The following is a 14,036-nucleotide window of genomic DNA, read 5'->3' on the forward strand; positions in this document are numbered from 1 at the left end:
CTCTCTCTCTCTCTCTCTCTCTTCTCTCTCACACACACAATATAACATGCACATCACTGCAGCGGGGTGGGGGAAGAAACACCGTGGATCTTCATCCCATGTCAAACTCTCTGCCCTGTCTGCCCCAGCTCTACTGGCAGAAGCAAGGTCTGGCCCACACAGGTGGCAGCCATTCTGCCTGGCTGAGCCAGGCCCAGTGCTACAGCCAGCACCAGAAGCCCATGGACGCTGGCACAGCACCGTCCAACTGACACAGCAGCCTGGAAATCACGGCCCGTGAACAAGGGTTGAGGAAAGAGGGTATTTAGCCAGGAGACAGGACTCAGGGTTGGGGCCGCCATGACAGTCCTCGATCCCTAAGGATCTGTGCTCTGGGGAGGAGTAGAGGGAACAGACGGGTCTGTGGCCCACAGCGGGGTCTAGGGAAGCACACACGTGGAGGGAGCACGGACACTGCACAAGGACAGGCTGCCGGGAGGCAGACAGCCCCTATCAGGCAGTGTCCTGGCCCGGCGGCCAGCATAGGGGAGCGCAGGCCAAAGCAGGGAAAGAAGCAAGGGTAGTCCATACAGGCTAACCCAGACACCCCACGAGTCAGACAAGCCTGCAGGTTAGCTGGTGAGCCCCCGGATACCAGTTAGTAGTTAGGAAGATGAGCCTCCCCCAACCCCACAGTGGGGCCTGCTGGCAGGGAGGGCGCTGTGGAGAAGGCGAGCTAACCTTTGTGCTTTCCCTTCTTCTCCTTCTTAGAGGCCCCACCCTGGCCCCCCGATGCAGCTGCTGACTTGGTTCTCTTGGCTGAGGCTGGTGCTGTTGGGCGGGTGGCTCCCAGCTGCACACTGGCAAGTGAGTCGGCCTCTTGAGCTGCTCAGGAGAGAACCCATGACAGAGGAAAATGGACATTGGGTGAGTCCAGGCCCCCCAACGGTTCCCAGCATGGTTCTCGTCCCTCTCCCAACACATGCCGTGCTGCCTCCTGCGCCCGCTCTGTCCCTACAGGGCAAAGGTCTACAGCAGGCCTTGCTGCAGAGTGGTGCCCCAGCCTCGGATGATGAGGTCAACACCAGGCCAAAGCAGCGGTCAGCCAACAAACAGCAACCAAAGCTCTGGGCTAGAGAACGGTTCTGAGTCCAGGCAGGGGCAGGGTATGTCTGTGAGAATGTGGGCCAAGGAATGGAGGAGGATGCAAAGGCTGCATTTTCTTGAAGAGACCACGGCCAGGGCAAGCACAGGGAGCCTGCGTGGAACCTCAGGGAGCACCTGGAGGAAGATCTCCAGGAGGAACAGAGCCACACACACCAACAGGGAGTTGCAGAAAGGCTGCAGCTGGTGGGCTCCACCTTTGCCAACAGCAGGACCGCGATCTGCTCACAATTGTTGAAGAGTTTCTGATTGCTCGTGAAATGAAGACCAATACTCTCCTGCATGTTGGGCTTCTCTAACTTCCTTCCCCTTGACCTAACTACACCACTGCCTGGGAACCAAGAGTTCCGCCCATAGCAGCTCTTTCAGACCTTGCCTGCACTTACTTACGCCCTTGCCACGGGAGCCTCATTCTGGCTGTTCCCACTGCATTCACTGCCATCCCCTGTCCGTGTAAGTCTCATTCGTCCTGCAGGTTCCAGGTCAAGAAGCCACCCTGGCTCTAGGTGCCCTGTCTTCCCTCACAGAGCCTGGCTTCTTTCCAGCTGTGACCATCTGTAACAGCCTCTCCACCTGGACCATAAGGTCCAGGAAAACAGAGACCACACCCATCTGTGCTCACCAGGGACCCAAGCTTCTTGTCCAGAGCCTGACACAAAGTAGGTCCTCGATAAATTATAGGAAATGGATGAATGTGGACCATGGATGAGCACAATGGCAGGTCAAAAACTTTCCTGGGAGAAGCATCAGTTCTTTCTCTCTGAACATCCCCATGTATTTAACACCAGCAGCCAGCAGAGGGCAGAGCAGGAGGCAGCAAAGGCCACAGGAGGGGCAGGGGAAGTCTCAGATGCACCAGTGCTCCCAGGTCAGCATTGGGTCGAGCAGCCTCCCCATGTTTTCTCCATTACTGGGAGACACACAAAGACACAAAGATTGGGTCCCCCAGAGAAGCAGCATGTACCTCACAAATGTCAGATGTCCCTTGCAGGAAGGACCCTGGGGGCCTGCCTTGCTCTGGACTCTCAGCAGGGAATAGCAATCAGCTGAGTTTGCAGTTCCTTCAACTTTCAAAGCTCTAAGACAGACTTTTCCTCATTTTATAGTGGAAGAAAGAGATCCGAGACGGTAAATGCCCCCACTCCTAAATGAGCAAGTAGCCTAATTGGCAGGACCAGAAACTCGTCTTCCACTGCAGCAACAAACACCTTGAGGTGCTCTCTTTCAGCGCAGCCTTCTCCAGGCTCCACCCCATGAGGCCCACTGTAAGAGCTCAAGAAAGCCCTGCCAACCTCCTCCACCTCCTCCACATCAGCGACTCCTCAAGGCATGCACCTTGGGCACTAAGGGGCAGGGCCACAGTCCCTGTGGAACCTACCAGCTATAACCTGCTAGGCTCTTATCCCATATGCAGCCTCAAAGGCTCAGGTAACATGATTGGCAGAGCTGGGGCTGTGATGCCCGTAGAGCAGCAGGCCAAGCTCCACAGGCCCCAGGACAACGGCTGCCTTTCCTCAGTGTGCCATGGCCTGCCACCCTTGGGATGGCTCCCCCAGAGGAGTGGGGAAGAGGCTACTAGAGCAGCTGGCCTGTGGTCCGTCTTCCTCCCGAAAGGTCTCTCAAGTGGATTACAGATATACGAGGTAAGGTCCAGAGTGCTAAATTGATGTACACAAGGAAGAATTGCCACAAAGAAGCTCCTGGCAGGGAGGCAGCCCAATACTGTAGAAAGACCACTTAAGAGTCTGATCATACCCACAGCTACTCTAGACCTGCTGCTCACTACCAGGGTACCACAGGCAGGTTGCTGCACCACTCTGAGCCCGTGCCTTATCAACCATGTGGGGCTAATGAGTTACTGTGAGGAAGCAGGGAGAATACAGACTAAGCGCCTTCCACCACGTTTAGTCCTGGAAAATGCCCAAAGACAGCTTTATTATCAGAAACGAGATGGGCTTCCTTGGGGAGTCTGTGCACACACAGAGGGGACCATGCTTATATCTACAGCTTGCAACCACAATCTAGGCATAGGTGAAAGAGACCAAATTGGTGCCCTCCCAGGCACAGATCAGGGTACCGGTACACGAGGGCTGGTCAGAAGAACGTAAAGAACCTGAGACACTGCAAGGCTGGGGGACAAAGCCAGCAGTTCAATGCGGCTGGAGGCTCCAGGTTGGAGACAAGCCACAAAGGAAAGGGAGTACCACAGCTGCTTCCTACCTGCAAAAAACGGGTGCCAGCAACCTTCTCAGTGTTACTGTTGCACTTCAGGGAGCAGCCACCTGCGTGATCAGCACCAGCCCAGCAGGGGGCAGTGGTGATGGAATCTCTCAAATTTAGAGACTAATCCTTCTGGGGGGGGCAATGAACCTAATCTAGGCAGGCGGGAAGGTCTCCAGTGCAGGGATCTGAAGGGGCTATCCCCTCCCAGAAGTGTCAAAGGCAGGCTGTGCTGAGAATTTAGTGTATGAGGGCAGCAGTGGTAGACTGTGGGCCACTACAGCTCTGAAGGAGTCCTAGCCAGGGACAGGAATCCGCGGGTCAGAAGACAGGCGGATGGAAGGTACAGAGGACTCAAGGAAGAAGAAAACAGTAGGTGTCCCGGGAGACCCCAGCTGGTGGGGGGAGGACGTTGAGATGGATTCCTCTCAGGAGACAGTGCCGGTGGGGAGTACACTCTTCTGCTCTTAGAGGTTGCCTCCTGCTCTCCGTCAAATGCTGCAGATCAGAAACTTAGACCTTTGTATTTCCAGATTCACAAAGTTTTAGGTTCTGGCTTCCACAGCTGACTCAGGAGCTGAGACCCTGAGTACTCTGCCCACCCCACCCTGCTGTCCACCTGGGCTGGGTAACACACTCAGCCTGGGCAAATCCTAACAGGACAAGTCCCCCAGGTCAGCAGGGAAACCCTGAGGGGCTCCCCAAAGCCATGATGGGGGTGTAGAATCACACTGCGGGGTGGGGGTGGTCTCCTAAGCTGGCTGCCACCAGGAGGTGACAGGATGTACCTTGGTAGCTGGTGCTGCCACTGCTGCTGAGGTAGGACTCCACCAGAGGGGCCTGCTCCTCTGACTGCCGGGCCCGCCGGCTCCGGGGACGCCCGTCGGCATTGGCCTGCACCATCAGGGGCTCCTGGCGTTTCTTCTTCTGCTTCTGCTCCAGCAGGGCCCGCTGTAGAGCACAGGGCTGGCTTAGAGAAGGGCTGGCCCTCACCTCCACCAGGAGGGTGCGCTCCCAGAGTGGGGCTGGAGAGGTCGGTGCATCCCTGGACTGGGGTCCAGAGCACTCCCCTGTCGAAGGCACTCCAAGACATCCAGCCCTCCAACTGCAGTCATGCTAGCCGCCTGCCTGGCCGAAGCCTTGTGCAAAGGGGCAGGGTTAACACTGAGCTGGTAAAGGAAAGAGCCCAGCTCTCTTCTTCTCCATCACATAAGATCACCCCAGGAAGAGGGACAGCCCTTCCCCTGTGCCCTCAGGTACACCAGCCCAGACTGCCCCTTCTCCCAGCCCTGCCCTCACTCACCTGCCGGTCAAGCTTCTGCTGCCTCAGGTTGCTGCCCTCATCATCTAAGACACTGCAGAGGGAGACATTAGTACTCAGGGCCTACCCATGAGATGGCAGGATATAGCCCCGAACCTGCCATATCCATGAGTCCTTTAAAACCCTCCCATCACAGCTCCCCAGACTCTGTGAGCCCACTTGATGGAGGGAGGAAGGATGGAGGCTTGAGCCGTATTTCTGCAACTTTGGGAGCTTGTTTCCTGCTAGTACCCACTGCTACAAGGATGTCCTAGGCAGCCTGTTCCAGTAAGAACAGGATGAGTCAAACTCCTCCCACCCTCCACACTTTGGAGCAGGATCAGGTTTAATTAAGATCTGGGAGAACCCATGGAGAGGCATCAGCCACAAGCCAGGCCCAAAGTCAGCCTTCCAACTCAGGTTCCGGCTTCCTCCAAGTCATTACGGGGATCTCACCAGATTTCTCTTCCTTCTCCACCCTTTCTGGAAAAGGCTGGGTCCTCTGAGGGCAGACCCTCTTCTGATCCAAACTCCTGGCTCATTCTATGCCAAGTAGAGGTGTTGATACTATCCATCTCCTTTACCTCTTTAAAGAGGGCAGTGGATCCCCTTCATCTGGGAAAAGGAGGCTAAGAAACTAATCAGCGCCAGGGAAGGGCTAGGGCTGGGTGGAGATGTCTATGGGGTGGACACGACAGGTCAATGCACAGCACAGCAATCAGCCACCAAATCCTTCCTGGACCACAGACATGGCACAGACAGCACTGGGGTTACCAAACTGTTGAGCCCCATCTCTCCCAGAGCATATGTAGGATAACCACTTAGCCTTCTTGCTAGCTCAAGTCACCCTCGGCCCAAATTTAATAAAAAGCCAAGAGCAGAGCAGCTGAATGGGATGGAGATGGAGCCTGCAGATCTGAGCTCTGGGAAGACCCAGGCAGCCCTGGCATGAGCATACTGGAGTCAGCTCCTGAACGGGACCCATAGGTGAGTACCTGCTTAGCCAGACCCAAGCCGTTAGGTTTGTGTGGGTTATAAGGAGTGTGTGGAGTACATCTTATGCTTATGCGCACATGCATGCACGAACCTGTGTGAGAAGTGGGCCTTCTTTGTGACGGTGGATACAGTATGTGTGAGAAGAAAAGATAAAGTCAAGTCACTCCAAAGAAAAGGTGAAGCCATTTCCAACTCCTACTGACAGCTTGCCCTTTCTAGCTGGAACAATCATGGACCTATACATCCCTTAGAGGGAGGAAGTCCACTTACCACAGACTGGCCACTACCTACTTCTGGCTTCACCCACCCACCTCCTTGGCTACACGATGCATCTTTGTAACTGGCTGCTGTCTCCCTACCTGACATCTGGAGAGGCCTTTCCTGGTACCCTTCTGCAAATCAGAAGAGCCTCAACTGTGACGTGGAGCTATGCAAAAAACTGCCTCATTCACCAAACCCTCAGCTGCCAGAAGATCAAAGGAGAAAACAACATTCAAGAGACATGCCTCTGGGCCTCTGTCTTCTTGTAACAGTCCATTTGCTTAAGAGAATATCACCAGGTCCAGAGGAGTACTGAACCACTCCCTAAAAATTTGAGCTGGCTGACGGAAACGTTTCATCATGGAAATTACATCCCACAGGGTGGAGGGGGAGAGAGAGCTTCTGAAGAAACGCTGAGGGTCCAGAATAAGCAAGACTCCTGTGGGTCTTGCCAAGCCTGCAAGGCCGCACCCCTGCACCATCTCTGTACCTCAAGTAACTGTCTGAGTGACCCAAAATCTGAGTGTCCCAAAAGCAAAGCACTTGCTCACAGACTGCTGTGGTCTAGATCTAACACGTGCCCCAAAAGTCTCATGGGCTTGAAAGGTGATTGGATCCCGGGGGTGCGTATTTGCTGTCAGGAGCTGGGGCCTGGTTAGAGGTGGGTCACTGAGGCAGGATCTGGAAGGGAGCGTTCTCGCCCCCAGCTCCTCCCTTTTTTCCCTCTGCTTTCTGGCCTCCAGGACTGGAGCAGCCCATCTAGTATAAGTAACGCAACTGGGACTTAGAGACCACTCCCCGTCCATCCACCTAAATTTGGGCAACAACCCAGGGCCAATCCTCCTTCTATTGTTCCTAAGAGAAGCAAAAATAAAATACTAAAGATGCAGGAAATTTCTAAAGCTCCAGCTCAGAGCACACGCACGTTAGATCTCATGGCCTGACCTTCGGTTAGCCTTTCCTCACTTGAAGCTTGTTAAAGGTTCACACATGGGGACTGCATCTCCAGTATGTGATTACAACAGAATGAACTCTGGGAAAGTCCTGCATAGTAAGGAGCCCCTGACATGACTCAGCACTCTGTCAATCATTTCTGTCACTCTTATCCAGAGTTCAGTGAGAGGCACCTGGGGTAGGGTGCACATCTTTTAAAATCTGAAAGCCTGGGCTGGGGATTTAGCTCAGTGGTATTACCACCTGCCTCACAAGTGCAAGGATCGGAGTTCAATCCCTGGTACCCACCCCCCAAAAAATCTGAAATCCTGATTCATCTCCATCTTTTTCCTATTCCCCTGCCTTCCCAGCGCCACATTTGTGTTTTGGCCACTTCTGTGCCCTAAGCACACCTTCCTATTATGTTCAATATATGTAGCTGCTTTTTCTTTTCCCATTGGGTGTACCCTTGCAATACTTTGCTCACTATACACAAAAACCTGGAATGTATCTCTCAGGAATATCACATGGTATCATGTCCACCACACAATTTCTGCCTTGAAGCCAGGTGACCGTGGAATAAACCCACAGAAACTGTGAGGCAAAATAAAACTTGCCTCCTTTAAGATGCACGAATCAGGTATTTTGTCCCAGCTGACTAAGACACAGACTAACTTCTAAACCTCACTGACTATCGTCGTCAGCTCCACTAGCAGTGCATACCCATCCATTACTTCCAGAATATGAAAAAAGCACAGTCTGCACTCGGTGCAACTGCACCCCAATGGCAGAAGTAATGGGATCTGAAGCCCAGCTGCGTTATGCTTGCTGAGCTCCAGACCTGGATCTGGGCAGCCTGTTATCCTCACAATCAGTTTGCTGGTGTCCTAGCCACAGAAGTCCCTGTGCGATTTTCATGAGGCGTGCTGGCTTCCTCTCGGGCCTCTTGTCACCATTCCCATTTCACAGTTGACTGAGATGTCACAAGCCATATCTACTTTCAGGTGGCACTGCCAGAGATAGACGCAGTCCCCTGGGTCACACCTACACTGGTCTTGGATGAGCAGGACAAACAAGATGGCTTCTATGGTGCCAATGTGAATTTCTATTCATTTACAAGAGAACACTTAGCTGAGAGGTAAAGCTCACATCAGTAAAGCCACTTTACTTTTCACACAGAAAAGCTGCCTCACAGCAGCAACTCAACTGACAAAAGGTGCTTGCAGAAAACTCCAGATTCACTAACCTGTGTCCCCTAATGTCCTTATACACTCAGGGAAGGTGGTTTCCTACCACAGGCACTGTCACAATGCAGTGGGCATTCCACAGTTATGCCTGGGGCAAGAGGTAACTTTCTGTAAACATGTTTCTTCTCCTTCTGTCCCCATTCCCCAGGAGGAAGGACAAAGACCCACAAGCTTTAGGAACACTGATTACTGGATAAGACTGCAGGTAGAAAGGACTCACCCAGAGCCTTCAGAGATAGATGAACCTAAGAGCAAAGCTTCCGAAAGAGATTCCAGACCCTCAGATGCCTCAGAAGTGCCCTGTGAGCTGCCCACCAGCTCACTCACCACCAGGTGTGTCCTGGTACCCCGAAGGAGGGGAGCGTGCACGGCAGGGGCAGCAGCTGGCCGGATGCAGCATGCACCTGGCTGAGAAGACCCATCTAAGACAGCCTACAATAAACCACCAACACCAGGAAGCTCTGAGAGTGAGCAGGACGCCTGGGAAAAACTGGGTTCCTTGGAAAGCACAGGTTTCTAGGGGAGCTGCAAGGGGACTAGGCAGACCACAGTCACCTGGAAGTGACAAGCTTGTACTAGGAGAGTGTTCCTGTCTAAGGACAAGGCATCCAAGCGCACAACATCTCTCCTGAGTGAATAACAAAGAATCCCTGGCACACAGCAGCCTGTGGTGGAGAACAATGACAACAATGACGGCAGTCCCCAGGGCGAGAGCAGAACTGGAGCTCCTCTCTCACTAAGCAGCCCAGCTCCCTCTCTGGCCCAGCCTCCTCATCTCTGTACCATCATTCCTAAGGCGTCTGTCTTCCTCACCAGCACCTCCTAGCCTTTCTCATGGGCACTGTTCTAGGCTATACTACACGATAACCATGCAGGGAGACAGTGATGGCTTTTTAATGACTCCAGCGCCAATTATGGAATCACTGCCAAGCTCAGGCTGCCAGCTGCAGCCCTGCCAACAGACTGGGACAGTCAGGGCACTGATGGATGGGTCTTCAGCTGACCCTTGCAGCTCCTTCATTATGGTCACCTCATGTGGGGACCAGACCGAGGAGGCCCAGGACAGCACCACCCACTGGCTCCAGTCTGCAGTGTCCACCAATCTAACTGTTCTGCCCAGGGCCAACAATGCGGCAACTTTACCTTCCAGGGAGCCAGCTTTCCTACTTCTACTCGCTCTCACAGATATGTAGGAAGTAAACCGTGACTGACGCAAGGGATCAAAAGCATGGGGAGGAGGGCACTCTTCCTGTAAACCGGAAAGCCAGACGTGTCCAGCATATTTAGGAAACCTGTCTCCATTCTTCTCTTTTTACACTCCACCTTAAAAGAACCAGCTAATCCACTACTATCACCCAGAGGCCTGGGGGCCAGGACAACGTAGGACAGACTCAACCATGCGGATACTCTCTCCATGGCCACTGTGCCCTCTCCTCTTCCTGTCCTCATTCTTTCCCCCCAGAAAGAACCATGCAAGCTGCCCCTGCTGGACCCAGGAATCAGAGAAATGGCCGTCAGCAGAGGACAGGTCTCCCAGAGTGTCTGGCTGCAACTCTGTGCCCTATGCCAGACCTAGCAAGTTCCTATGTGTGGCTCCCATTGCCTAGTAGCTTCTTGGAGCACGGTGGGAATGGGAGCAGCTCCAGAAGAGAGAGGACTATGCTACTCACAGGAGTTCCAGCCTCAGGGGATGAGGCCAGCTCCACTCCAGCTGGTGGTTCCCAAAGTATCAAATGCACTGAAACTTCTCTCTAGAGGTCAGCTAACCCTGTCCTGGAAATTCAGAACTGTAGGGGAACACACGAGAATCGACCCACCTGAAACGCTTCATTTATTTATTTAGGTACGGGGATTGAACTCAGGTCCTGGTGCTTGCGAGGCAGGCTGCAGAACCACTGAGCTAAATCCCAGGCCCAAGCTCTTTTTTATAAAAGCAAGTGCTGTAGGTGATGTTAATGCTTGGCCACGCAAATGAAGAGCAAGAGCCACGGTCTAGGAACAAAAGGAAACTGAAGCTGCTAGGAAAGGCCAGAGGTGAAGTGGTGGTCCCACACAGCAAGGTACCTCTGAGGCTAAACCCAGCAGCAGAATGAAATAGTTGGGAGTCCTGCTCAGTCAGTAATCAATCCCACTGCTCCCCAGAAAGAAAAGGGAGTAAGTGGCAAAAGATGCTTAACAAGGGCCAAGAGAAGAGGGAGTCTGGAGCCATGCTTAGGCACAGCCCACAGCAGAACTTTCCACAGTCACAGCCAGCTAGCTGGTAAAGGTATTTGGCAGGGGTGCCACAGGGAACCCTTACAGAGTGCTGCAGCCTAAGATTCTCCTTCAGTGACCTAGATCCGGGCCTTCTGAGCAGGGGTCCAGGGGGCCCCACTATAACAGGAGAGCACTGTATCCCTCCTGTGTGCTGAGAACCCAGGTGTGGGACCAGGAAAGCTGAGGAAGCCCTAAAGTAGTGATGGTGAATGTTTTAGAGCTTTCAGTGATACAAACAGCCCGCTGCAGCACACATGCCACAGGCTCACCACCACTGCCCTAAAGGCTACACAAGAATAACACTGACTCAAAGAAGTGAGCATCTTATCTACCCTGGGTTGTGCTGGGGACACAGCCAGGAACCACATAATGTCCCTGCTTTCAAGAAGTTCATAACTTGGGCTCAGTGGTGCCACTGCCTTCCTCACAAGCGCAAGGCCCCAAGTTTAATCCCCATACCAAAAAAAGAAGAAGAAGTTCATAACTTGGTGAGGGAAACAACAGACACTGGTATCAGGACCATGCAGACAAGAGCACCAAGTATAGCTTGGTCATCACTTGTACTCATCGTGGTCCTACAATAAACCTGTGGCCACAGTCCTTCCTGACGCTCAGGGTTCTACCCCGCTGCAATTTAAAAAAAGGTTGTAAAGTTATACATTGCAGATATTTAATACTCCTCAAGAATATTGACTGAAATGGTCATTGTTAATGGTAATAGAAAAATAGGCTGAAAAATTTTACAGTTGTTCAACTTTATAAACAAAATGGCTCCCTTTTAAGTCAGAATGTGAGAGTAATCCACGATCCTTACAAACTCAGGCAAAATTACTCGTAAGAAGATTATCACCACCTATCACTGCTTTGAGGAAAATGAGTCGGGCCCAGGGAATGCAAGCTGCAACTGTCACAGGAGAGAAACCCCACTAGCAGTGCTAACAAGAAGTCAGCTGACCCCTCTCGGCCAAGCCCAACACCACATCGCAATTCTGACATACTGTGACATCAGGGAAACCTTGAGCCAGTGAAAGTACGTGCACACAAGCTGCCCTCCACCCCTAGCTGCACATTAAATGCCTGCCGTCCTCTGTTCCAGTTTCCTCTGTAACTGGGAGCTTTGCCTACAACCAGCAACCCAGTTAATGAACGAGGCAATTTGCATCTCCTCTCAGCCCAGGGGTCCACATTTTGGAAGCATACGCCCTAGTGCAGCCTTTTCTAGGTTCAGGACATGCCCAGAAAGACGCAACAGGGAAGGAAAGATCCTTGCAACTTCTGACTACAGACCACCCCAGTTGGAACCCTCCCTTCCTAGTACAGAGAAGGCAGAGTGATAGAAGAATGGAGAAAGCAAGTAGAGCAGAGCCACCAGGGTGCCTACCTGCTCCTCTAGGCTAGGCTTCCAGGGTGTCAAGATTCTGTGCTCTAGGCTGAACAATGCAGGGAGAAGGGGTATGGAGAGCTGGGCTTGGGTTAGGTCAGATACCAATCACTCCTTGCAGGACACCAGAGTCCTTCAGAACAGAGTTATTTCCCAGAGAAAATCCTACCTGCTGAGGATACCCTTTCCCAGAAACAGGCTTAAGGCTCCCCAGCGTGAGGCAGATGCTTTCTGGGATCAAGACATTCATTCAACAAGGTGCTTTAGTCCTTGGCTTCCTGGGAGCCATGTCCTAGCCTAGCTAAGACTGTAGTCAGCCAGATCCTTAAATGTGTCATCTTCCCCAGAGCTGCATGTGTGCCTCCTCCCATCTTCCTCGGCCTGCAGCTACTACTTTGTACCTGAACCCCACTCACACAGGTACTTCCACAGTCTGGAATGGTATTTCCACACTCCAGGGTGTGGAGCCTGGTACTTCCACAGCTACACCCTGGAGTCTACTCAGCCCACAGGAACCTCTGATTAGCCTAGAAAGGATAAGAGACTCTTTGGGGCCACACTACCTTCTAGGAAACATATGCCAAGAAATGCCAGGATGTTCCAGAAACTCCCTGTGCCACTAGCCTGGATGTCTTGTCTAGGACACATGCTCTTTTGAGTTAGCATGCCCTAGCTCCAAGTTCTCAATGGGAATACCTCTCTGATCCATGTAAGACTCAGCTGTAGATACATATGTCTGCAGGAGAACCTGTGGGTGAGTCATATGTGTACCTGTGCATGGGGGGGGGGACTCCAAATAACCTGGAAATCCCTGAAGACCCCACGGGAGCAGAAATTAGGTGCCATAACAATTCTCAAGACAAACCGTGAATTCCCAGGCCAGTCATGGTTTCCTATTTGCAGAAAGATGTGCTCTTAACAAGCCTTGGGCAGTTTCAGCTGGTTTTATTTGGGATGCTGTCTGGACAGACTCATGGACAAGCTCTGAACTTTCTGTCAGTGGGACTGGGTTCCTTCTCCAGAGCAGGCTGTGCCTACAAGGTGGCTCTAAGGGTCTAAATCCTGCCACCTGCAGAAATACGGACCTGGGTCAGCAGTAAAAAGTGGTCCTTAGCAGTCTAGCACCCTCTTTACACACACGCCTCTCCAGGAGGCCTAGAGACAGTCCTGTAGCCCATGGCAACCAAAGAGCCAACTGGTGGCCAAGGATCTGGCGCTGCCATGGCAATGAGCTCCTTTGCTGGTAATAGAAAAGTTGGAGTAGAATGGATGGGGAAAGCCTACACCTGTGTGAGGCCCGGAGACCAGTCGACCTCCTCCCACACAAGTGGAAAAGCTGTCCAGCCTTGGGTCAGACCAGTGTCTGGGAACAGAGAGAGGGAGGCTTCCCTGAGTGCACCTGAGGTTTTGAGTACTTTTAAGCACACGAGGGCAATTCTGTGTTATGTGAGCAGGTGTGCCTCCAGAGATACGCCTGTTAGGAAGCCAATTATTGAGTCTAAAAGATGGAGTAGGCCAGGATTTAACTCAGTGGCATTGCGCCTGTCTCGTAAATGCAAGGTCCAATAAATAAATGCATAAGTAGATGATACTGAGTAGTACCTGACTGAATAGTACCTGTCAAATATCCTCCAGATATAGGATGTGTATGTGCATAGCTCTGCATGCAGGTGTGCATCTGAACTGATGTCTATAGAAATATATGGGTGCATGCATATCTGAGCCGCCATGTGGTCTGGGTTCAGAATTAACTGTCCCCAAAAATCCATTCTCTGAGAACATGTACTGACCAGCAGGGGCATTTTGGGCCCAAGGCGAAGATAAGCTGTGGCTGCGAGCGTGCAGTTTTATCGCTGTGCGTGCGCAAGCTATAAAGGCGTGCGGCCCGGGTGCTAGGCCTCGGAGGGGGCTCACAACCGTTTGCGCCCCTCCTCCACGCAGCCATGAAGACGGTTACAGCAACCCGGACAGATCCTGGGGTGGAGCAGGTTTGGGGCCCCAGCGTTTCTAACGTTTCTGAAAGATGGGGAAGGCAGAGGTGCCCTAGTCGCAAGCCAGTCCTGTGTCCCGAGTCTGGGGTTGGGGTCCGTGGTGACCCACTCCATGCCCCACCTCCACAGAGATGGAGAGTGATGGGCCTGCCCGAGCTCCCGAGTGGAAGGGTTGCAAGAGCCGACGCCGCGTACCTGTAGGGAATCCAGTCGGAATGCGGTTTGGAAGTCATGTCTCTCGGGGGTGGGGCGGCGGCTGCGGAGGTCTGGGCCGGTAGGGGCCGGCGCGAGGGCCCTGCTCAGCTCCC

General features: G+C 52.8%; 1 protein-coding gene across 2 annotated transcripts in view; it reads right to left on the bottom strand.

Moving 5' to 3' along the window:
* Positions 1–14,030, bottom strand: part of Tub (TUB bipartite transcription factor) — a 25,116-nt gene extending 11,086 nt beyond the window's left edge. For both annotated transcript variants that reach the window (XM_010615353.1, XM_010615352.1), the window contains exons 1-4: positions 13,924–14,030; positions 4,667–4,718; positions 4,152–4,314; positions 721–864 (exon numbers count right to left, since the gene is read on the bottom strand). In XM_010615353.1, the coding sequence (XP_010613655.1) occupies positions 721–864; positions 4,152–4,314; positions 4,667–4,718; positions 13,924–13,961 (397 nt within the window). In that variant the 5' untranslated portion in view covers positions 13,962–14,030. The remainder of the gene's footprint in view (positions 1–720; positions 865–4,151; positions 4,315–4,666; positions 4,719–13,923) is intronic.
* Positions 14,031–14,036: the final 6 nt, after the last annotated feature.

Source organism: Fukomys damarensis, unplaced genomic scaffold (genome assembly GCF_012274545.1).
Source record: "Fukomys damarensis isolate Sample0158 unplaced genomic scaffold, DMR_v1.0_HiC HiC_scaffold_16, whole genome shotgun sequence".
NCBI classification, from domain to species: Eukaryota; Metazoa; Chordata; class Mammalia; order Rodentia; family Bathyergidae; genus Fukomys; species Fukomys damarensis.